This window comes from Trachinotus anak, unplaced genomic scaffold (assembly GCF_046630095.1).
Source record: "Trachinotus anak isolate AG129_WGS33_773 ecotype Australia unplaced genomic scaffold, CSIRO_AGI_Tana_v1 ptg000036l, whole genome shotgun sequence".
NCBI lineage: Eukaryota > Metazoa > Chordata > Actinopteri > Carangiformes > Carangidae > Trachinotus > Trachinotus anak.
This window is the reverse complement of record NW_027273887.1, coordinates 297,758-322,136: the sequence shown is the minus strand read 5'-3', so window position 1 is coordinate 322,136 and position 24,379 is coordinate 297,758. Positions and strand designations below refer to the sequence as shown.

The following is a 24,379-nucleotide window of genomic DNA, read 5'->3' as shown; positions in this document are numbered from 1 at the left end:
ACATTTTAATGAGCTCCTCGTTAAGATGACGACTGATTATTTATTTCTGTTGCTGTCAGAGCTCTGCTGCTGATGACCAAGAGTAACTTTCAGCCTCCAAAGCTGAAAGACAAGCTGAGGTGGTGAGTATCTGTCTATCTGCATAGAGACAGTGATGAAACATTTATGAATCCAATCAACAAGTTGCTGAATTATTAATGTCAGGTGCTGTTAATGTTAATAAAGAGACACAAGTTTCTCTTTGAACGTCAGCTGGAGCTAAAGACCGAGAAGCTGTGAGAGCAGTTTGATGATTTTAGACGAACTCCAACATTAAATCCCAGAAACACAGTAAACACTGTACATCACTGCTGATTCAATAAATCACTGTACATCACTGCTGATTCAATAAATCACTGTACATCACTGCTGATACTTGAACTTACACTTACATTTTTGGTAAAAATTGTAAAATACTTAAATTTTCTTCTCTCTGCCTTCCATCATGATAAATGTGTATTTCCCAGCATGTATCTATGCTCACTGTACACTGTCCCATAGGAGCAGCTCCCCCTGGTGTCCCTTGTTGGTTGTGTTCACATTAATTAAAATTAGCATCACAGTTCAGAATGTGATGTATGTGGTATTCATACATTATAGTACTGATTATCATCTCATCCTAACACACATCAGTCTGGTATTTTAGTCTCCATGTTCATGTCGTTAAACAGCACAACCTCACTAATGTGTTTAAGAAGAGATACAACACGTGTTTTAGAGGTTTTGGAATTTCCACAGGGAGATTTTTAATACTCAGTCTGTGTCTCTGCAGGACCACAAACCTTCACCAGTTTGTAAAAACTGCTCTGACCAAGAACCCAAAGAAACGACCTGCTGCTGACAAACTGCTGCAGGTAATAACATTGGACCACGGTGACGAAGATAACGATGATAATGGCAAAGGCATTTTCTTATTCGCAGCAAACAGAGTGATTTGTACCAAACACTAAACATCTCCATACACCAGCCCTGGTTACTGTGTCTGTCTTCTTCTTCTTCTTCTCCAGTTTGTTGTCAGATTAGAACAGTTGTAGTGTTGTTGTCCTGCTCTCGTCAGTCCTGGAAGAATCACATGGCCAGTGCCTACAACATTTGCGGTACTTTTCAGTTCTTGTGACGTCTCTGACCACCTCTATATGAATATGTTGTGAAAACCTTGTATCTCCAGGTGTGGTGGTTTTTGTTAGTCCAGAATTTCAGGCTCAGAAAATGTTTCTAAAACCATCATGCTTGATTAGTCTCATTAAAGCTGCGGTGTTCAGGTCCACCTGTGTCTTACCTGTTGACTCGGTCTTTATGGAGGCTGCAGGTTAAAGAGTTTTTTTTGTCCCTTCCAGCACCCGTTTGTCTCTCAGCCTCTCAGTCGGACTCTGGTCATTGAGCTGCTGGATAAAGTCAGTAACCCAGACCAGACGTCCTGTCAGGACCACCTAAACCACCAGGACGGTGACGAAACTGACACAGAGGTAAAGGGGCGGAGCTAAAAGACGCAAGCAGATATTTGTGGTTCTTCCTTTGTCTCAGTTAATCCTCAGAGTTCCTCAAGGTTAAACTGGTGATCAGGTGAATCTAGATAAGCTGTTGGCTCAGTTCAGAAACACTGCGTCCTACATTTCCCATAATGCACCTGGTTAGTATCTCATTATTTATTTATTTATTTTTATTATTTTTTTTTTTTTTGTCCTGTCCCAAGCAGTATGAGTGGTCTGGATGCCTTGTGTTGTTGGGGCAGATTTACTCTGCGAAAGAGGAGTGTGGGAGACTCCTCCTATTGCATATTTTAACTCTATTAAGACAACCGGACCGCATCAGGAATGAGAGTGGACAGGAAGAGGAAAACAGAGAGAGTATGGGGAAAAGGAAAATGGGAGTGGGGAGACGGGGAAAACAACAACAACAACACAACAAAGAAAAACAACCACAGTAACAATAACAATAGCTAACAATATCCACATTTATGGTCACTCTATAGTCCTTAACCATTAGATGCTTAGATGTGTATATGTGTATATGTGTGTGTGTGTGTGTGTGTGTGTGTGTGTGTGTGTGAATCTGTCTGTGTGTGTGTATGAGGGAAGGGGTAGGTGTGTGTGTATGTATGTGTATGTGTTCATGTGTGTATGCAAGTGTGTAGAGATTTGTCATTGGATGTGGGGGGTAATTGATGTGGGGGCTGCAGTAACACCGCCCCCCCAGACCAAAGGCACAGGTGGCCAGAAATCAGGCCACCGAGACTCCCAGCCACCCCCAGAGCCCAAGGACCCGCGGCAGCATGCCCCCCTGGCAGCCACGTGCCCAACCCAAGGAGGAGCCCGCAAGGGAGTACAGAGGCAACAGCCCCCAGCGCAAGGAGGCCCGCAGAGGGACAGCGGGCAGGAAGCCCCAGAGCCAGCCCGTGACCACCAACCCCAGCGCAAGCTGGACCTAGAGCCAAATGGCCCCAGCAACTGAAGGCCCGCCCACACCCCCGGCGGAGTGCCCACCACGCACCGGAGAGGTCCCAACCCCCCAGCCCCTGCCCACCCAGCGGGAAAGACCCCAGCCCACTGCGGCGGCCCGGTATTCCGGCCCCAGTGGCCCTGCAGGACAAATGGGGGAAGGAGGGCAGACGGAGTCCCCACCCCCCGCCGGGAAGCCAAGCCCGGGGGGATAGAAAACAGCAGGCCCCCCCACCCAGCCCCAAACCCAATCCCCCAAATTCGTCGGCAGGGCCCAGAGCATCCCGGAAATGCCTGGATTACCCGCCGGAGCCCCAAACCCCCACCCAGCCCGCCACCCACAAGAGAAGGCCGTCCATCCCCACCAGGGCCACCCGCGACATCCCCGCAATGGATCTTCTTCCCCCACATGGCAGGCTCCCCGCACAGTCCACACGGCACCAGGGACAGATAGACGGGGGCCCATCAAGCCATCCTCTCCCCATCCTGCGTCTGATGTGGGTGCAAAGTGTGTATGTGTGGGTATGCGTATGAGTGCATGAGTGAGTTGGGTGTGTGGGTGACTATAGCGCCTTAAAATTGGAGGAGCGGTCAGGGCTTGGGGACCCCACCGCTAGCAGGCGGTGAAGTCCTCCCTGCCCTTCCCTACCCCCAAAACCCTAGTGTCATATGGCTTGACTTAAGGTAGCTCCACCCAGAGCCACAGACAGTGTTTTCAGTGAGGAGGACCCCTCCTCCTGTGCCTCCTCGTGGCACAGGAGGAGGGGGGGTTCACCACATAATGACCAGTAAACTGGTCATTATGTGGTGAACTTGTGGAGTGCTTCTCTAATCTGTCTGTTAGAAAACAATAAGCAGCAATAAGAAAATGTGAGACAGTCAACTGTCACATCAGGAGGAGGAAGACTGTAGCCTGGTGATCATCATCATCATCATCATCATCAGAAGTCGTGACAGGGTGAGGCTTAGGTCAAGTCGGATCATCATGTGCAGTTCTATCATGTTCTGTCACATTCTACCGTGTTCGGTCATGTTGTGTTCACATGCTGAGGTCCTCCATGTGTCATGTGACCGTTAAGTAACTTCACCTGCTCAGGTAACTGCTGTTCTGTTCAAATTGATTGATGAGTTAATCAATGAAGGAGAATCATGGCGTCAAACATGAATGATTTGATCTAAATTTAGAAATGATTAGAAATCAACACTGAGTGCTCCTATAACTTAATGGGCAGTGATATTCATTGATTAATTAAAAATTATCAATCAAGATATAGATCTAGATACAATGGTTAGTTAGCCATTATATTTATTATGACTGACGTTTATGTGGCTTCACTGCTAACCCTAACTCTGACTTTGGTTTGTTTTTGTTTGTTTGTTTTTGGTTTGAAGTTTGTTTTTTTGGTTTGAAGTTTGTTTGGCCTGGAGGACCTGTTCTCATACTGTCCTCATACTGTCCTCAAAATGTTCTCATACTGTTCTCATAATGTCCTCATACTGTTCTCGTAATGTTCTCATACTGTCCTCATAATGTCCTCATACTGTTCTTATATTGTCCTCATACTGTCCTCAAAATGTTCTCATGCTGTTCTCATACTGTTCTCATAATGTCCTCATACTGTTCTCATACTGTTCTTTTACTGTCCTCAAAATGTTCTCATACTGTTCTCATACTGTCCTCATAATGTCCTCATACTGTTCTCGTAATGTCCTCATACTGTCCTCATAATGTCCTCATACTGTTCTTATATTGTCCTCATACTGTCCTCAAAATGTTCTCATGCTGTTCTCATACTGTTCTCATAATGTCCTCATACTGTTCTCATACTGTTCTTTTACTGTCCTCATACTGTCCTCAAAATGTTCTCATACTGTCCTCATACTGTTCTCATAATGTTCTCATAATGTCCTCATACTGTTCTCATACTGTTCTTATACTGTTCTCATACTGTCCTCATACTGTTCTCATACTGCCCTCATAATGTTCTCATGCTGTTCTCATATTGTTCTCATAATGTTCTCATACTGTTCTCATAATGTTCTCATAATGTCCTCATACTGTTCTCATACTGCCCTCATAATGTTCTCATGCTGTTCTCATACTGTTCTCATAATGTTCTCATACTGTTCTCATAATGTTCTCATACTGTCCTCATACTGTTCTCATACTGCCCTCATAATGTTCTCATACTGTTCTTATACTGTTCTCATAATGTTCTCATAATGTCTTCATACTATTCTCATAATATTCTCATACTGTGTTGTACTGTGCTTAAGTCTAACTCTGACTTTGGTTTGTTTTTGTTTGTTTGTTTTTGGTTTGAAGTTTGTTTTTTTGGTTTGAAGTTTGTTTGGCCTGGAGGACCTGTTCTCATACTGTCCTCATACTGTCCTCAAAATGTTCTCATACTGTTCTCATAATGTCCTCATACTGTTCTCGTAATGTTCTCATACTGTCCTCATAATGTCCTCATACTGTTCTTATATTGTCCTCATACTGTCCTCAAAATGTTCTCATGCTGTTCTCATACTGTTCTCATAATGTCCTCATACTGTTCTCATACTGTTCTTTTACTGTCCTCATACTGTCCTCAAAATGTTCTCATACTGTCCTCATACTGTTCCCATAATGTTCTCATAATGTCCTCATACTGTTCTTATACTGTTCTTATACTGTTCTCATACTGTCCTCATAATGTTCTCATGCTGTTCTCGTAATGTCCTCATACTGTCCTCATAATGTCCTCATACTGTTCTTATATTGTCCTCATACTGTCCTCAAAATGTTCTCATGCTGTTCTCATACTGTTCTCATAATGTCCTCATACTGTTCTCATACTGTTCTTTTACTGTCCTCATACTGTCCTCAAAATGTTCTCATACTGTCCTCATACTGTTCTCATAATGTCCTCATACTGTTCTCGTAATGTTCTCATACTGTCCTCATAATGTCCTCATACTGTTCTTATATTGTCCTCATACTGTCCTCAAAATGTTCTCATGCTGTTCTCATACTGTTCTCATAATGTCCTCATACTGTTCTCATACTGTTCTTTTACTGTCCTCATACTGTCCTCAAAATGTTCTCATACTGTCCTCATACTGTTCCCATAATGTTCTCATAATGTCCTCATACTGTTCTTATACTGTTCTTATACTGTTCTCATACTGTCCTCATAATGTTCTCATGCTGTTCTCGTAATGTCCTCATACTGTCCTCATAATGTCCTCATACTGTTCTTATATTGTCCTCATACTGTCCTCAAAATGTTCTCATGCTGTTCTCATACTGTTCTCATAATGTCCTCATACTGTTCTCATACTGTTCTTTTACTGTCCTCATACTGTCCTCAAAATGTTCTCATACTGTCCTCATACTGTTCTCATAATGTTCTCATAATGTCCTCATACTGTTCTCATACTGTTCTTATACTGTTCTCATACTGTCCTCATACTGTTCTCATACTGCCCTCATAATGTTCTCATGCTGTTCTCATATTGTTCTCATAATGTTCTCATACTGTTCTCATAATGTTCTCATAATGTCCTCATACTGTTCTCATACTGCCCTCATAATGTTCTCATGCTGTTCTCATACTGTTCTCATAATGTTCTCATACTGTTCTCATAATGTTCTCATACTGTCCTCATACTGTTCTCATACTGCCCTCATAATGTTCTCATACTGTTCTTATACTGTTCTCATAATGTTCTCATAATGTCTTCATACTATTCTCATAATATTCTCATACTGTGTTGTACTGTGCTTAAGTCTAACTCTGACTTTGGTTTGTTTTTGTTTGTTTGTTTTTGGTTTGAAGTTTGTTTTTTTGGTTTGAAGTTTGTTTGGCCTGGAGGACCTGTTCTCATACTGTCCTCATACTGTCCTCAAAATGTTCTCATACTGTTCTCATAATGTCCTCATACTGTTCTCGTAATGTTCTCATACTGTCCTCATAATGTCCTCATACTGTTCTTATATTGTCCTCATACTGTCCTCAAAATGTTCTCATGCTGTTCTCATACTGTTCTCATAATGTCCTCATACTGTTCTCATACTGTTCTTTTACTGTCCTCATACTGTCCTCAAAATGTTCTCATACTGTCCTCATACTGTTCCCATAATGTTCTCATAATGTCCTCATACTGTTCTTATACTGTTCTTATACTGTTCTCATACTGTCCTCATAATGTTCTCATGCTGTTCTCATAATGTTCTCATAATGTCCTCATACTGTTCTCATACTGCCCTCATAATGTTCTCATGCTGTTCTCATACTGTTCTCATAATGTTCTCATACTGTTCTCATACTGTTCTCATAATGTTCTCATACTGTCCTCATACTGTTCTCATACTGCCCTCATAATGTTCTCATACTGTTCTTATACTGTTGTCATAATGTTCTCATAATGTCTTCATACTATCCTCATAATATTCTCATACTGTCCTTATATTGTGCTTAAGTTCACAAGTAAAACAGTGTAGTTAAATTTATTGAAGACATTCTGAGAGGGCCACTCTGACTGATATAACACAGGGAACAAACCCTGTGATATTCTTGTGTCATTAAAACATTAGAAATGAGCCTGTGTGAGCAGCAGGAAGTCGTCCTGCAGTGCAGACTGTCCCTTTAATGTGAAATCCTGCATCTGATGAAACTCTGATGAAACTCTGATGGAAGAAAGATGTTTAAGAGTCACTCAAAGGAAACTATGACGGCTGCTGTTTCATTTTAAATAAGAAAAAAAAGGATTAAAAACAGAGTTGCTCTCTTACAGTGATCAACTCATCACTGATGGATTTTAAAGGTGTCAGGGATTCAAAAGAAACTGATCACAGGTCAGAGAATTCAAGGATGAACTCAGCATAGAGAGTAGAAATAGTTCAGAGCTGAAACTCTGATGACGAGGAGGATGATGAGGAAGATGAGCTGAGTTGTGGCCAGTGTCTTGTCAGCTGACTTATTAACACTGAGAACCTGCAGAGTCTCAATGTGGTCACTGTGTGTGTGTGTGTGTGTGTGTGTGTGTGTGTGTGTGTGTGTGTGTGTGTGGCTGTGACCATCAGCTGACTGAAGGACATTGTACCTGTCAGTCTCCATGTCTGTCTCCTGTTTAAAATGAAATGTCCTCTGCTCAAGTCCTCTTGAGGACAAGTCTCTGCTGAATAAATCATCTGTTGGTTTCTAATGTGCAACACAAACACCGCTGAGGTTTCAGAACAGGTTCACTGTGGAGGTTTATTGTGAACAAAGTTTTCTTTACTTTCAGTAACTTTACTTTCTCAGTAAAGCTGATTTTTTTTTTACCCTAAAGATGTTGCATTGATTTTCTTCTTCATGAACCACCTGAAAATTGGTCCAAGTTCAGTCTTCTTCTTCTCTGCTTTTGTGTGAGGATTGTTGTGTTTGTTGTTGAATAATGTGACTGTGAATCATGAAACACAACAACAAACCAAACGTGGACTCATTTAAACATTAGAGAAGCATCAGTCCAGAAAAACAGAGAACCTTTACATGATGGAGAAAATCAAGACAGAGACACGACGACATGTTCAGATTGGATAACTGTCTGTCTCTCTGTCTGTCTGCAGGTCGTCTCTGTCCCTCAGAGGATCCTGTCTGGAAACACTCGAGAAGGAAAAACACTGTCAGAGATCAACTGTGAGTTTACCTGTCTGATGATGATGATGATGATGATGATGATGATGATGATGATGAAACTTGTCTGTCTTTCAGTCAATCAGATGAAGTTTGATCCTCCTTTGAGGAAGGAGACTGAAGCTCATCATGAAGAGGCACGCACACACACACACCCAACCGGTCAAGGCAGACCCCCCCACCCTGAGCCCGGTTCTGTTGGAGGTTTCTTCCTGTTAAAAGGGAGTTTTTCCTCCCCCCTGTTGCCAAGCGCTGCTCTTTGTGGGAACTGTTGGGTTTTTCTCTGTAACAAAGTAAGGTCTGGACCTGACCCTGTAAAGAGCCTTGAGATAATGTATATTATGATTTGGTGCTATACAAATAAAATTGAATTGAATTGAATTGAACCTGTAATAGTAATAATAATAATCATAATAATGATAATGATGATAATGATGTAAAAATACAACAAAGGAAAATAAAAACAGTTTGAATAGAATGAGTAGACATTATTATTATTATTATTATTAATTAATAATAATCATCATTATCATGAAGAGGCACACACACAGCAGATAAACAGAATAATATAAAACTTAAAATATATAGAAAAAATACTTGATCAGATTTTAAATATTTTATTTTCACTATTTTTTTTTTTCAGTGTGACTCTGATCGTTTCCTGGACTGTGAGGAGGAGCTGTACTACACCGCAAGATCACATCTGGTATGAGTATACACTTCTTACTGATACAGTCACAGATAATGATAACAAGCTAACCATCATATCAACTTGTCCTTACACCTGTTAGCAGTGACCCGCAGGCTAGCGGTCCGTCGGTTATTACAGCTGAACCACTTTTTAGTTTTTAATGTTATTTAATTGTTAATATTTGATAGGAAAACACACAGTCAACATGTCAACACACAGTCAACACGTCAACACACAGTCAACATGTCAGCATGTCAACACGTCAACACACAGTCAACATGTCAACACAGTCAACACGTCAACACACAGTCAACACGTCAACACACAGTCAACACGTCAACACACCGTGAACACACAGTCAACACACAGTCAACACAATCAACACAGTCAACACGTCAACACACAGTCAACATGTCAACGCACTGTGAACACACAGTCAACACACAGTCAACATGTCAACACATCAACACACAGTCAACACAGTCAACACACCGTGAACACACAGTCAACACAGTCAACACAACGTGAACACACCGTAAACACACAGTCAACATGTCAACATGTCAACACACAGTCAACACGTCACCGTCAACACACAGTCAACATGTCAACACACAGTCAACACGTCAACACACAGTCAACCAACAGTCAACATGTCAACACGTCAACACACAGTCAACACATCAACATGTCAACACAGTCAACACGTCAACACGTCAACACGTCAACATGTCAACACACCGTGAACACACAGTCAACACACAGTCAACACAACGTGAACACACAGTCAACTTGTCAACGCACAGTCAACACACAGTCAACACACAGTCAACATGTCAACACGTCAACACACTGTGAACACAGTCAACACACAGTCAACACACAGTCAACATGTCAACACACAGTCAACACACAGTCAACATGTCAACACACAGTCAACACACAGTCAACATGTCAACACACAGTCAACACGTCAACATGTCAACATCGTCAACACACAGTCAACACACAGTCAACATGTCAACACACAGTCAACACGTCAACATGTCAACATCGTCAACACACAGTCAACACACAGTGGACATGTCAACACACAGTCAACACACAGTTAACACACAGTCAACACGTGAACACACCGTGAACACACCGTGAACACACCGTGAACACACCGTGAACACACCGTGAACACACTGTGAACACACAGTCAACATGTCAACACACAGTCAACACACAGTCAACATGTCAATACACAGTAGAAACAGCAGTAGAGTGTAGTCCTCTGGGAGTTTCAGGTGGAAGTTACTGATTCAGTGCCAATGCTCAGCAAAGCAATCAGCTGTCTGCGCATATCCTCCTGCTGAAAACTCCTACTCCTGTTATCAGAGGAGGAGGGGGAGGAGGAGGAGCAGATAAGTAGTGATCATTTGTTGGTTAGTTAGCACAGCTCAGGAAAATGAAAATAATAAGTCATGTGGAGATCATCTGACAACCCCACCACCCCATACGCACACACCACCGCCACATCCCCCAACGCCCCCCAAACCAAACTAACCCTGTCTCCTGTGTGGTGTCTCCTGCAGGAGCTGCAGATGGAGGATGAAGATGCTGCTGCAGGATCAGGATCAGGATCAGGATCCATCCTCAGTGGAAACAGGTGAGAACTGGAATTCACAAACCAAAGAAAAGAGCAGGAGTTGAAGCTCCCTCCTCTGTGACCGTTGGGTTCAGGTCTCACTCACTGCTCCCAAACAGCTTCTAATAATTTATGACCTGAGTCTAAAAGTGAGTTCAGACTGAAAGTCCGGTAAATTTTCCCCCTGCATCTTTTACATGAATTTGGCTGCTAAACTGTTTAGATCATGCCCCTCTATTGAAATGACACTCTCCTCATCAGGACATTTCACTAAATAACTAAATAAATACTAATGAAACCAAAGCCCTCTGTCCTCAGTCTCACCTAAATCACATCACAAACTAAAGTGTTTTCTTTTCAGTACGACCAGAACTAAATCCTCTGGACCAATGTCCAGCCAGTGTTGGTTGTGAGGAACTAAGCATCAAGGTTCAAGGTTCAGAGTTATCCTTATTTCTCCCACAGGAGAGAATTAAAAACCAAACTTCATAATAAACAAACACCTGAGATAAAATAACCAAGCAAACAAATTACTTGACATGTTTATAAACAGGTCACATGTTTAATGAACAAAGACCAGGACTGTGACACCAGAGAACAGGTTCACATCGGCAGGTCTCTGGTTCAGGTCAGTAAAGAAGCAGGTTTAAGTAAAATGTAAATAAACAGGTTGTGAACCAGACCAAGATCTCAGACCTGGACCAGGAGCCATGAGAGTCTGAAAAGAACCATGAACCAGTTGAGTGAAGCTGTAGTCTCTGCAGATGGAGGTCGTTCTGTGAGGTCAGATACTTTGACTGATACATTCAGGATCAATATATTTGTAAATATATGATACATTTCCTCAGTTGTATAGAAACATAATTTCTAGGATACACAATAAAAACACAATGAGACAACTGAAGACAATAACAGCTGCTACTCACACAAGTATAAAATAAAGTGCTGAGCTGTGGGAGGGGGTTTGTAATGTGAGCTCTTGGATCTGATCAATGAAAATGTGAACCTGTTGTACCTGATGGTTTCCAGTTACTGTGTGTGGAAGGTGAATGTGTAGCTCAATGTGTAGGTGAGAGGTTGTCATGTCCAAACACACCCGAACACACTATGTTAGACTGAAGAGGTGTTCCTAATAAAGCGACCAATGAGCTTATCGACAGACTTGTTGTTTATGTCTCCAGATGATTTAAATATGATATAAAGAAGAAGCTGAGTGTGTGTAGAGAGCCGCAGTGTGTCTGTCCTCCATCAGTGTGTTTGAGCGTCGACCTCAGCTCCACCTGAATAATTTATCACTGCTCTCAGAGGAGGTGGAGGGGGTGGAGGGGGTGGAGGGGTGGAGGTTGGGGGGGTGAATGCAGAGCAGCGCTGCTGCTGATGAAAATTTAAAGATGCTGCATCTGAGCACTTTGGAATATTTGCTAACGGTGAAAAAATCCAGAGCTGGATGGTTTTAAATGGACAGCTGACATTTCCACTGAGCTCAGGGCGCCACCATGTTTTCTTCTTCTACTGTCTGAATGTGCTGACCTTTGACCTCCTCACTGAGGGTCACACTGTGGTTCAGCTCTGAAGCTTCAGTTCACACAAAACCTGTTTCAAACGCTTTGAAATAAACTGAGCAGAGAGCAGGCAGGTGGAGGCAGCAGGTGGGTGGGGACAGCAGGCGGGTGGGGACAGCAGGTAAACTGACAGGCTGCTCAGTGTAAGTGTGTTAAATGGGTTTTAAAAACAGCAGCAGAACGAGCTGAGGCAGCTCGACCACATCACCTGTGTTACCTGGATTATTTACATCAGTGAGTCGTGTTGCACCAACACATGATTGAAAATGACATCATCTCTATAAAAAGTGACTTCCTGTGACAGAGCAAACATCAAACACTAACATCAGGACACAAACACAAAGCGGAGCAGGAAACAGGAGCAGAATCAATGAAGCAGTATCAACGCCATCACATCACAGAGCCGTATTGTGACATCATACAGGTGATAAATACATGCGATAAACAGTGTAAACTTAGTTATTCCTGAACAGTGAGTTTGGAGTTGTTTTTTTTATCACAGGTGTGTTTCCTCAACATTCAGGTGATAATATTTTCCTTCCAGGGGTGTTGAGACTCACCTGGATAGTGAGGCTGCAGGTGAGGATGAGGATGAGGCTGAGGGTGATGAGAGCTGTGTGGAAGGAGGGGATGAAGAAAACCAGTCAGGACTCGCTGATGCTGCACATCACCATGACAACAATGACAGTGAAATGCAGGAGTGAGTGTGATGAAAACACTGAAACACCTGCACAGGTGTGATACAGATTTTGTGGGTGTGTCCAGAGCACTTGATTGGCGGGTGGTTCAGTTCAATTCAGGTGGGATTCACGGGAAATTCCCTTCTCTCTCTTTCAGTGTAAAAGACTTGTTGCCCAGCCCTCCTCCTGAAGCTCCTCCCACTCAGGTGTGTCCTGTTACCTGGATCAGTCCATCTTTCCATCTGTGTTTGGATCATTTCTGTTTCCCAGAACCAAGCTAATATATCTACGCCCTCCCAGAATGGACCCCTTCCTCCAGATGATGGTCACCATGGCCACCTGGACCAGGGTACCGTAAAGCGTCATCCTCTTTCACAAAGCTCAATTCTATCTGCCACCCAGGGCCCCCCCAGACCTCCACCCCCCAAACTGCCTCCTCAGAGACTCAGTAGCCTGGGTAAGTTCCACAGTCTGATCCACAGAACCCTCGGGAACCTTTAGAACCTGCTGGACCCATGTGGTTCAGGTTACATCAGAGTCCAGTCCAGTTTTACAACAAGTATAATCCCAAGACTACAAATATATTTATATATTCATATATGTAGATATTGTAATGTCTGATATAAACTCTCTCTCTCTCTGATATAAGGTCTCTCTTCCTCTGTAGTTACTGCCCCCCCGCCCTCTGATTGTCAGCCTGCAGCGCCTCCTGCTGACAGGAGAGATAAAGACAGGAGAGATCCTCCAGTAAGACAAACTGTGGTTGATCTTCACTCTCTTCTTTAAATAAAATTAAACTGGTATTAAATACTCTTTGATGTTAAAGACTAATGAATGTGAAAAGACTGAAGAAATTTCTTGTAAAGGTTCTCTGTATTAACACGTTCTTTGATGGAATTAACAAGAAACCTAACACTGATCTGAAAATCTGTAAATTTACTGTAAATATTAAAACTGAGTTTTTTAAAACTGGTATTAATGTGACTGAGAGAACCATGAAAAGGCTGAAAGGGGGTCAGTCAGACCAGGTCTAAGACATCCAAACCAGGAGGGATCGGCTCTGTTTCAGGCAGCTGATACAGGAAGAGATTAAAGTTATTTTTATTGTATATATTACATGCTATATTATGATATTTAATTGTAATTAAAACGTCACAACATCACAATGACAAGTTCATCAGTTCAGGGATGTAAAGTGACATCTATCATGATGTCATCCACCTGAAGTTCAGACAGTGTTGTTGTACCTGGTGGTTCTGGCTCTAGTGTTGAGTATGTAATGACTGTGATACTGTTTCTCCATCAGAAACCAGTCAGTAACGGACTCCCACCTACTCCTAAAGTCCATGTAAGTCCTCAGTACACACACACACACACACACACACACACACACACACACACACACACACACACACACACCTGTCTCACCTGTGTTTCAGATGGGAGCTTGTTTCTCGAAAGTTTTTAATGGCTGTCCCCTGAAGATTCACTCTGCTGCCTCCTGGATCAACCCTGACACCAGAGGTACTGACCTCTGACCTCTGATATCTGACCTCTGTGCTTCTCATTTTATTCATTATTCACTATGTTTGAATAATTAAAGCAAAAAATAGAATCTGAGGTTTTTATTTTTTAGTTATTTTGTCTTTTTCACAGTCGGGACAGAGACAAGAGTGTTTGTGTGTCAGTAGTGTATGTTTCTGTTTTCAGACCAGTATCTGATCTTTGGAGCTGAGGAGGGAATTTACACCCTGAACCTGAACGAGCTGCATGAGAACTGTATGAAGCAGGTGAGATCCTGATCCCCCTGACCCCCCCGACCCTGGATTAGTTTATCCAGGCTGAATTGATTTGTGATCTTGTGTGTTTCTGTTGGAAACATGTCTCTGAAACAGACGTTCTCCTATACGTTCTGTTAAATGTTCTGTTGACTCTGATGGTTCTACTGCAGCCTCCAGTTCTCAGGATTTTGTCTGTGACCTGAACTCAGATCAGTCACTGAGCCTTTTGTGTCTGCAGTTGTTTCCTCGCAGGTGTACCTGGGTTTATGTGATGAACAACACTCTGATCTCCATCTCAGGTCAGTTGCACAAACACAAGTTAACTGACACACTGTTGTGTTCCTCTGTGAACACACTGAACCCTGAGTCTCATCTGCAGGTAAAGCCTCTCACCTGTACTGCCACAGTCTGCTTGGTCTGTTCGAACAGGCTCGACAGAAACAGAAGCTGCCGGTCTCCATCCCAACCCATCGCCTCCCGGACCGCATCCTTCCCCGGTCAGTCCACCCAACAAACACGCTAAAAACATGTAACACGTGTAGTCTGTTCACTTTGCTCTGCGGCGGCCCGCTGTCAGAGGACAGGCCACATTCTTTAGTGTTCCTGTCCAGACCTGCAGAGGCAGCTGGACTGTTTCCAGCTGTTTAACACCTGTAGGGTCAGTCTCACCTGGAGAGTCCCTCAGGTCACATGTGGCTCATCAGTCCACCTGCTGTCATGTGACAGTCGTTAGTCACAGCTCTGATGGGTCTGAGTGTGGTTGTAGACCTTGTCAGAGGACTGAGAACCTGCAGCCAGCAGGGACACTGAGACATGGAGTCATGGACAGTGAGCTGCTGGTTCAAATCCTTGGTCCTGCAGGAACAGGCATTTGGTCAGTAACAGGACCTTGAGATGATGATGTCACTGGACCAGACCAGTCTGGTCTCTGCTTCAGACTCAGACTCACAGTGTCTCCTCCTGTCTGTCCTTGCCTCCAGGAAGTTTTCCATCTCTAACAAGATCCCTGACACTAAAGGCTGCCTGAAATGCTGTGTTGGTGAGTCACTGTTTCCCATCATGCACCACACTCATCACAATTTAAGGTGTTGCTCTCTCAGCTCGTCTTTGGACCTGTCTCATCTCAGTGTCAGGATCAGTCTGACACAGGTAAAGGACAGATTCCTCACAGGCCAGGTGAGAACTTAGCTCACCTGTTCTGCAGGTAAGGGTTTAGGAATGTCCTTTATCTCACTGCATGTTTGTAGACAGGTGATGTCTCAGGTGAGCGTAGGGTGGAGATTTCAGCCCAGGTTTGTGTCAGAAATAAGGACAGTGGTTTAGTGACACCTGTGATGACCTTTGACACCCCCCCCCCCCCCCCCCCTCACAGTTAAGAACCCCTACACAGGTCAAAAGTACCTGGGAGGTGCCTTCCAAACGGGTGTAGTCCTACTGGAGTGGGTGGAGCCGATGCAGAAGTTCATGCTGGTGAAGGTAAGACAGAAAACACCCATGTGGTTGTCAGTGCTTTGCTATGGGTACGTTCACCTGAGGATCCTCCTGGATAACTTCCTGAGGCAAACCAGATCACATCCCATTGGGCTTGAGGTCCTCAGATTCTCTTTGAGGAGCAAAAGGACACATCTGACCCAGACCTGAACTGGGTCCTGGTGGTAGCCTTCTAAATGAGATTCCACTGCCAGCTTGACTTCCTGTAAAAGATTTAATCAGGTGTGTTCTTACCTGAGTCTGCCCTCACCAGAACATGGACTTCCAGCCACCATGTCCTTTAGAGGTGTTGGAGCTGCTGGTTGTCCTGGAGCAGCCGTACCCTCTGATCTGCGTTGGCCTCAACAGAGGAACCAAACCCAACCAACCCCTCAGATTCCAGACCCTGGACCCCAACTCACCCTGTCCGGCCCCCCCCAACTCAGGTACACTACCTCCTCACTCAGGTACACCTTTCCTTGACTCAGGTTCTCACTCCTTGGCTCAGGTGCACCTCCAGTGCTACTGATGCACTGTATTGGTCTGAAAGTGTTGCCTCATTGCAGAAAACCCTCAGACTTGTGTGATCCATGTGACTCAGCTGGAGAGAGACACCGTCCTGGTCTGTCTAGACCGTAAGTTCATGGAACCATATGTTTTTTTTAAATTGAATAGAAAGAACATTTGATTATTTTAATTCAAGTTTTATTTTGAAGGATTTAACAGTGTGAGTCATACTTGGACTTCCTGCAGGTTGCATAAAGATTGTGAATCTCCAGGGGAAGCTGAAGTCCAGCAAGAAGCTGTCTGCTGAGCTCACCTTCAACTTCCAGATTGAATCAATCGGTAAACCACTTTAAATCTGCTGCAGACCACCTTAAATCTATGATTAACCACCTTAAATCTGCTGCAGACCACCTTAAATCAACGTTTGACCACTGTAAATCTGCTGCAGACCACCTTAAATCTACGTTTGACCACCTTAAATCTGCTGCAGACCACCTTAAATCCCCTCAGACCACCTAGAGACCACCTGTACCTTGCTCCAGGTGTGCTGATCTCCGTCTCCTTCTCAGTGTGTTTACAGGACAGTGTTTTGGCCTTCTGGAGACACGGCATGCAGGGGCGGAGCTTCAGATCTAATGAGGTAATTACCATCCAATCAGTGAGCAGGAGCCTACCCACCTTGCTGTTGTGTCATCCTGTCGTTTTTTTCTCTGTAGGTCACTCAGGAGATCAACGACCTCAGCAGGATGTTCCACCTCCTGGGCTCGGACAGGTGTCTTATTGTTCACCTGTCACCCCACCTATCTTTCAACGCACCTGTCTGACTGTTTACCTGTTACCTCACCAGTCTGTCAGCTCACCTGTCTGTTCACCTGTCTGTCTGCAGGGTGGTGGTTCTGGAGAGCAGAGCGACACATAATCCAACTGAGCACAGTAACCTGTACATCCTCACCGGACACGAAAACAGCTACTGAGACCCGAAAGAGATCAGGACCAGGCCAGGACCAAACCAGAACCAAACCTGGATCAAACTGGGACCAAACAAGGACCAAACAAGGATCAAACCAGAACCAAACCACTATCAAACCAGGACTAAAACAGAATCAGCACCAGAATCTAGTGTTGTGTTAATGTGGTCCAGAATCTGTTCCACTTCCTTAACGTTACATATCTAGAACCAAACCAGCAGTGGATTCGGTTTGAAGAATCTATGAAATTTGTGAGAACCGAGATGATGCCTTCCACGTTCCATGTGACATGTTGTTGTTCAGTCCAGCAGGAGGCAGACGAGGTGTCCATCAGTCCGTCTTCAGTCCAGCTTCATTTCTACAGTTTCAGCTGCTGCTACTCATCACTGAAGATAATTATTAATGATTATGATCACTGACTGTCAGATGTTTGAGGTGTAACATTTCAGGAAGTCACATCAGCTCCTTGTGTTTGACAGTAACTGTCTACATCTGAATATTAAAGCTGCTTTACTTTTATTCAGACCTGTAAATACTGTAAAATAAAGTTTTTTATACTCTGTTCAATTATTTATCTGTTTATTTGTTAATGAACATCAGTACAAAGTACTTGATGTAAACACACTGGATTGTGGCAAAAATGCTAATTTACATCTGTTGTCCCTGAGCAGGTAACAGAACACAGAAAACACTACAAGTCACAACACACAAATATAAAATACACAAATAAAAACGACCAATACACTTTGTTGCACAGTGGGTTAAAATAATCACGGATCTGGTTTGACGTCATTTTTCTGTGTCTTAAAGAACTAAACCTGTTCCAGGTGCTCAGTACACCAATACAACTGGTGCATCAGCTGTTTAAATTCACACTGAGCCTCAGCATCAACCTGAGGTGAAGGTGAACTCTGTAACCACCTGTATGAAGGCGACTCAGGTGATCCATCATCCTTACACTTTATGCTCTGACTTTAACCATTATATATATATATATATATATATATATATATATATATATATATTATTTATTTATTTCTACTGTTTCTGTTCTAGTTTGTTCACACATCACCTTGTTGAACTCCACTTTATGGTGTCCCTATAACTGAATTTACCTGCAGGTATAACAGTTTCTTCTCATAACATATTAACAGTTTGTCCAGGTGATCAGGACAATGTCGGGTTCAGTTATTCTGAGTTTGTTAGAAGAGGAACAGGAATTACAGGCTCTTATTTTGAAGTGTTCCGAGGGCGTCGTCCGCCGGAAGGAGCGAAGAAGAAGCAGACTCGTTGTGATTGACGGTGTCAGCAGAAGCGGACTCACCTGGCGGACAGGTGCGACCTCAGCCCGGTGAGACCAACACCCCCGTGATGAACCTGATAGATGCCTGTTCTAACTAGACCTGGACCTGGACCTGGTCCATAGATCCGTGCTAACTGTTGATGCGATGCACAGGCAGCTCGGTGCTAACTGTGCTAAGTTCACTGTGCTAACTAAACCCGGTCCAGTTCTGGTCCCTGTTACTTCGGGACCGTGTCCTCTCCATTCCTTCGTTAGACCAGCTGGTGTCTCTGTCGAAACCGAGCCGGACTGAAGCGGATCAGCGGCCGGTGGCGGTGTGTTTGGACGCGGTCCCGCGGTGACCTACTTTCCTAGATTCCGGGGCCCAGACAGACCCGAACCGGTCTACAGGACGGAAACGAGTTTTTTATTGTATCTGAAGATGCAGTGATCCGGATCAGTCTGGATTCAGAGAGACTCGTGTTAAACACTTGGACCGGGACTGTGGAGTTTTTATCGGTTCATTTCCTTCATTGAGCCACAATCAGGTCTATCAAATCCGGTCTGTAAAATAAGAATCCAGAATCTGTTTTCAGGAAGTGTAACACATTTTCAAATTAAAAGAATCCCAGTCAAGACCCGAGTCTGACTGATCTTCAGTAAAACAAAGAGCTGATCAGGTTATTAATGATGAAGAGGACAGATCAATAATCAAACATCATCAATTAAAAATTTAAAATAAAAAACCACTCCCTGTTTCTCTCAGTGAATTGGTTCATGAAGGACTGAACCTGTAGGAGGTTCAGGACCAGATGACGAACATGGCTCATTAAACATTTGTCTCGACAGATGTTTGACCTCATTGTCCTGATGTGTCCTGGTCCTGGTCCTGGTCTTGGTCCTGCTTCATCATTCAGTCTATGACAGATTAAAAATGGTGGATCAGGTCCTCAGAGCTCGAGCTAATGTTCAGATGAGAACCTGAAGATACTGAATCATTGAGAAATAAGATGAAGATGAGCAGCAGTTTCTCCTTGCTGTGATAGACATATCGATATGTGAGCGGCTGATCAGCTGATCACCTCACCTGCACTGAGACCATCTCAGGTTATTTGACCTGTTTGTCTCTGTCTCTGCAGAACTAACGTCTGATCCAGTCTGACTCAGTGAACGCTCCCTGCGGGTCAAAGGTCGTCTCCTCCCCCACCAGTCATGGCTCTGATCTCTTTGGAAGACCTCGACGGATTGGACGACGAGCAGCTGGACAATGACATCACCGACAACCCCGAGCCAATGGATGAAGACGACAGAGACCGACTGCTGGCTCATTGGCAGGCTGTTGCCAGCACCCACCAGGTGTCAGTGCCTCCAGGTGAGTGGGCGGGAATATCAACACACCTGAGTATCATGGTGTTATGTTTTGTGATGCTGTGTAGAGGTGGATCAGACCTGTCCAGGTGGATAAAATCACTCAGGTAAATCTTGCATTAGAACCTTACTTCACTTCACACCTGTCTGAGCTGCTGCAGTAACAAGCTCATTACCCAGCAGGTTAGGGGTCGTTTTTACCTGCCTGGTGTCTGTCACCGTGGCGATCCACATGTCTCGATTTACACCTGAAAACATCAACAACCATTTTTCTTCTCTCAAAAATAATTAATTGGTCCTTCCTGTTTGGCCATCAGAATAAAAACATCTCTGTGAGAAAGAACTTGTTGAACATGACTCATGACAGGTGAGTTTGTGTCGTTAGTGTTACCTGAAGGTGCTGAGGTCACAGGTTTAAACAGGTTTAACAAACTCTGATCCTGAACCTGAACTCAGGGTTGATGAACAGAACTGTATAAATCTGTGAAGTGCTGAAACAGGTCAAGAAGAAAAACACCTGAACATGAAGAAAGTTCTGGTTCTGATCCTGATCAAGAAAACACAGTCAGTGTGTTTTAGACAAATGTTTGTGGCAAATTGTTTCTTCAGTGTGCTTTTATTCTGAAGGCTGAGCAGCAGAACAGGAAGGGATTGTGGTAACACACAACCTTCATAGGATTAAAAATAAAATCCCATATTCAGGATCAGACAGATGGTCTTCCTCAGGTGGGCCAGAGACAGACTGTGGAGTCTAATGAACAGGATCCTGTGGATCAGGTGTTGATCAGGTGGTGATCAGGTGCTCCTCCATAAACACGGTCACAGTTTAAAAGGACTCAGTCCTCAGTGCAGACTCGGTCCAGCAGCCTGTCAGAGTCCAGGCAGTAAAGGTCTGAGGGGGTCTGGAGGAAGTGGTTTTGGTTGTCACTCAGCTGGATCTGTGTTTGTTTCAGACATGACCGGACCCATACAGGAAATGACCCGCAACAACCAGCAGAGGGAGCCCCTCCCCTTCGCTCTGATAGCCCACTATGAGAAGGTAAGACCAGGACACTAGACCCCCCCCCTGCAGAGGAGGAGGGAGGTGCTGTGAATGTCTTTGTACAGATGGGTGTGGTCTCCCCCTGCAGATGGGGGAGGTGCTGTATGAGGAGCGGGTCTATCCAGCAGGACACTGGGCTTGTGTGACCAGAGGGGAGGACCTGTACGAGCAGAGCATCTCCATGGGCTTCATGAAATTGATGCGTTTCATCTGTAAAGAGAACTCTGCAGGTTAGACCCTGCCCCCAACACACACCTCAGTTAGCCCCTCCCACTGACCTTGCCCCCTTAGCTCATGGACACATTTCCCAAAGTTGTGATATAAAAGGAAACTTTTATAAAAGGTTCCACACAGGTGGTTAAAAGCAGACTCAAGGCCTACCTCTTTAATCTGGCTTTTACTTATTTATTACTTATTAGTTATTATGTAAAGCACTTTGTGTTACTTGCATTTGTATGGAAAGTGCTATACAAATAAAACCTGATTGATTGATTGATTGATTGATTGATTGATTGATTCTGAAGTGGTCTGGGACCATGTTGAAGCTGATTCAGTGACTTTCAGAAAAAACTGTTGATATTAAATCAACTGGACTGGAGGACACGAAGCTCAGACCAGGACACCGGAGACAGTGAGAAGTGTTCAGTGGTCATTATCGTCAGGGGTAACAGAGGCTTTGATGATCTCCCAGTTGATCGACAGTCTCAGATAAAAGTCTGGGGATATGTTGACAGGCTGTATCGTAGTGGACTTACTGATGACTGAAGGTCTGGACCAGACTTCAGAGTGAAGGTCTGGACCTTACTTTAGGTCTGGACTAGACTTTATTGTGAAGGCCTGACTTTCATTTGTGTGGTAGTGTTGAGACTTGACTGAACACTGTGCAGAACTTCATGAGGTAATAACAATAATAATGAAGGAACTTTTAGCCTTCCTGTTGCATCCTATGATCAGTATTGATTATTGTGTATTGATCATGTATAGGTAGATACCTGGGAATGACGGTGCCCGTGGTCAGTAACATCCACATGATGGCGGATGGAACCACGTTTGAGAAAGATGTCCAGACTTTGTTCTTCCTGCCCGCTGAGTTTCAGACCACCCCCCCCCAACCCTTCGACCCTGACATCACCATCGTCCACAGAGGACCAATCAGAGTCGTCGCCAGGTCAGTACATCACTGCCACCATCCTCATGTTGTCTCAGAGCTGAATCAACCATCAGATGTTTTTTTAATCAGTCATTGATCAGATGAATCATCATGTCAGTATCTTCATTGATACATAAGGCTGTAAATTTTTTATCCTGCAGAAATCCCTACTGTCTCTGAATGCTGTCAATAATCTTCTGATTATTGTCATTGATTAATCACTTAATCCCAGTAATTTGATTATCACAGTAGCTAATGAATTGATTAATCAACTAATCATACTAATTATGGAGAAAACAGACATAGCTGTGAGTCAGTTTTAAGAGTTTAATTTATATTATATATTTATTGAAAAATTTAAAGTCAGATTAAATAGATTGAACTCTGGATTAAATGGATTGAACTCAGGTTAAATGGATTAAACTGAAACTAAATGGATTAAACTAAGATTAAATGGATTGAATTTTGGTGTAAAATGATTAAACTCTGGATTAAATGTCTTAAACTCAGGTTAAATGGATTGAATTTATTAAATGGATTAAACTCAGATTATACTTGGATCAAATTAATTAAATTCTGATTAAATGGATTAAATTCTGGATTGAATTCAGGTTTAATAGATTGAACTGAAATTAAACTCAGATTATAAATGGATGAGCTTTATGGTCAATTCACAGTATTTTAACCCTTGCATTTTGATCTGAATCAAGCCATCAATTGATCGATTAGTTGTTTGTTTCTCCTCCTCTAGCGGATATCAGACAGGTGTATCAGTGTGTCTGCTCTCTGATTGGCTGACAGGACATTCTTGGGGACGACCACGGAGGAGACGGTGACTCGTCAGATTGGTCTGCTGTGGGAGATCCTTGGTGTCATCGATGACCTCCACAGAGACAATTATATGGTTGCGGTGTATGAGAACCCTGGAGTACCCCGCCGCAGGAACGAGATCTGGTTCATCAGACGTAACCTGTAGACAATTTCCTATGCTACCACCTCCTCCTCCTCCTCCTCTGATTGGCTGGTTTGTTGTGCACACACTTCATATAGCTGAGTTTGATTTTTTTTTTTTTTTTTTTGGTATGTCAAACTGACCAATCAGAGCAGGTTTGTTTGTTAGCTGGTCCTGACACTAAGCTCTGCTCCTCACCCCCTCCTGTCCAATCAGAATACCTTTCTCTGACTAACAGACAGCCCATTGGTTCACACTTTCAGATGATCTTGTCACATAAACAGTGTCAGTTGGTATGTAGACTAGAACCAGGACAGTTAGAGGTGGTACGTCCTCAAATTTTGTTCACCTCCATCATATCAGTAGTAGCTGAACAGCTCTGACATCACCATGAGCAAGCAGGAAGTAGAACTCCACTCAGACCAATCAGCTGAGTTCAGTCTGGTGTCAGTTACAGAGATGTGGATTAAAGGGCACATTCAGTTTTGTTTAATTCTGTTTCAAAGCAAATATAATGAACATGTTCACATGAACATGTGACTGGAACAAAACACCGACTCTGCCCTTTAATCCGCAGGTCTGTGACATTAAGCTGTGTTCACTACAGAGACCACCCTGCAGTCCGGACCGGATGGAGATTTTCGTGTTCATGATGAAAGAACAGTAAAGAAGAAAGTGAATATTTTTGTAACTTGACCTGGGACTGGTTTTTCAGATTCTGGTCTCTGAAGGTTTTAAACAGTGAAGTGGTTTCACTCTGAAGGCAGCTAGGTCTCAACAGATGGGTTCAGTATGAAAGATCCTGGTTTGTGATGAAGTTCACCACATGTTCAGGCAGGTGACTCCCTCCACCTTTTTACATACAACTGCATAATAATCTGACTTTAACACAGCTCTGTGGTTTTAATCCTGCAGCTCCTCAGTTTTTATTTTCTGAATATTTGATGTGAAATCATAAAATGACCAAACAGCTTTGTGATTTTTTGATGCCTGTCGTTAGTTCATCTGTTGGACAAATGTACTTACGGTTCATTTTTATTGTGAGTTTTTCCTTCTATTCCAACACTTGTGTATAAAACATTAAAATAAAATCTGATGTAAAAGTGACACGTCTGAATTTCTGACATGTGACTTTAGATCCTGAGTTTAACAGATT

At 43.4% G+C, this 24,379-nt stretch overlaps 2 protein-coding genes across 7 annotated transcripts in view; both read left to right on the top strand.

Annotated features, from left to right (window-relative positions):
* LOC139614739 (mitogen-activated protein kinase kinase kinase kinase 3-like) overlaps positions 1 to 17,996 on the top strand; it is a 34,603-nt gene extending 16,607 nt beyond the window's left edge. For 3 of the 5 annotated variants that reach the window (XM_071472267.1, XM_071472268.1, XM_071472269.1), the window contains 24 exons: positions 60 to 122; positions 812 to 893; positions 1,377 to 1,505; positions 8,071 to 8,140; positions 8,216 to 8,274; positions 8,781 to 8,843; positions 10,409 to 10,482; positions 12,568 to 12,723; positions 12,861 to 12,909; positions 13,004 to 13,160; positions 13,353 to 13,450; positions 14,010 to 14,051; positions 14,143 to 14,227; positions 14,414 to 14,493; positions 14,723 to 14,783; positions 14,864 to 14,981; positions 15,465 to 15,523; positions 15,857 to 15,960; positions 16,229 to 16,400; positions 16,521 to 16,589; positions 16,708 to 16,800; positions 17,031 to 17,101; positions 17,178 to 17,233; positions 17,348 to 17,996. In XM_071472267.1, the coding sequence (XP_071328368.1) occupies positions 60 to 122; positions 812 to 893; positions 1,377 to 1,505; positions 8,071 to 8,140; positions 8,216 to 8,274; positions 8,781 to 8,843; positions 10,409 to 10,482; positions 12,568 to 12,723; positions 12,861 to 12,909; positions 13,004 to 13,160; positions 13,353 to 13,450; positions 14,010 to 14,051; positions 14,143 to 14,227; positions 14,414 to 14,493; positions 14,723 to 14,783; positions 14,864 to 14,981; positions 15,465 to 15,523; positions 15,857 to 15,960; positions 16,229 to 16,400; positions 16,521 to 16,589; positions 16,708 to 16,800; positions 17,031 to 17,101; positions 17,178 to 17,233; positions 17,348 to 17,435 (2,098 nt within the window). In that variant the 3' untranslated portion in view covers positions 17,436 to 17,996. The remainder of the gene's footprint in view (positions 1 to 59; positions 123 to 811; positions 894 to 1,376; positions 1,506 to 8,070; positions 8,141 to 8,215; positions 8,275 to 8,780; positions 8,844 to 10,408; positions 10,483 to 12,567; positions 12,724 to 12,860; positions 12,910 to 13,003; positions 13,161 to 13,352; positions 13,451 to 14,009; positions 14,052 to 14,142; positions 14,228 to 14,413; positions 14,494 to 14,722; positions 14,784 to 14,863; positions 14,982 to 15,464; positions 15,524 to 15,856; positions 15,961 to 16,228; positions 16,401 to 16,520; positions 16,590 to 16,707; positions 16,801 to 17,030; positions 17,102 to 17,177; positions 17,234 to 17,347) is intronic. The other 2 variants (XM_071472265.1, XM_071472266.1) reach the window with 2 other exon arrangements.
* A 663-nt stretch (positions 17,997 to 18,659) lies between these two features.
* On the top strand, positions 18,660 to 24,330 carry soul4 (heme-binding protein soul4). Of its 2 annotated transcripts, none has more exons than XM_071472275.1 (6): positions 18,660 to 18,780; positions 19,851 to 20,083; positions 21,033 to 21,118; positions 21,210 to 21,351; positions 22,106 to 22,289; positions 23,073 to 24,330. In XM_071472275.1, exons 2-6 carry the CDS (start codon positions 19,924 to 19,926, stop codon positions 23,245 to 23,247), a joined length of 747 nt encoding a protein of 248 aa, XP_071328376.1. In that variant the 5' UTR covers positions 18,660 to 18,780; positions 19,851 to 19,923; the 3' UTR covers positions 23,248 to 24,330. The 2 variants fall into 2 exon arrangements, with proteins under 2 accessions (XP_071328376.1, XP_071328377.1); XM_071472276.1 differs by having other exon boundaries at positions 23,023 to 24,330.
* The last annotated feature ends 49 nt before the right edge of the window (positions 24,331 to 24,379 follow it).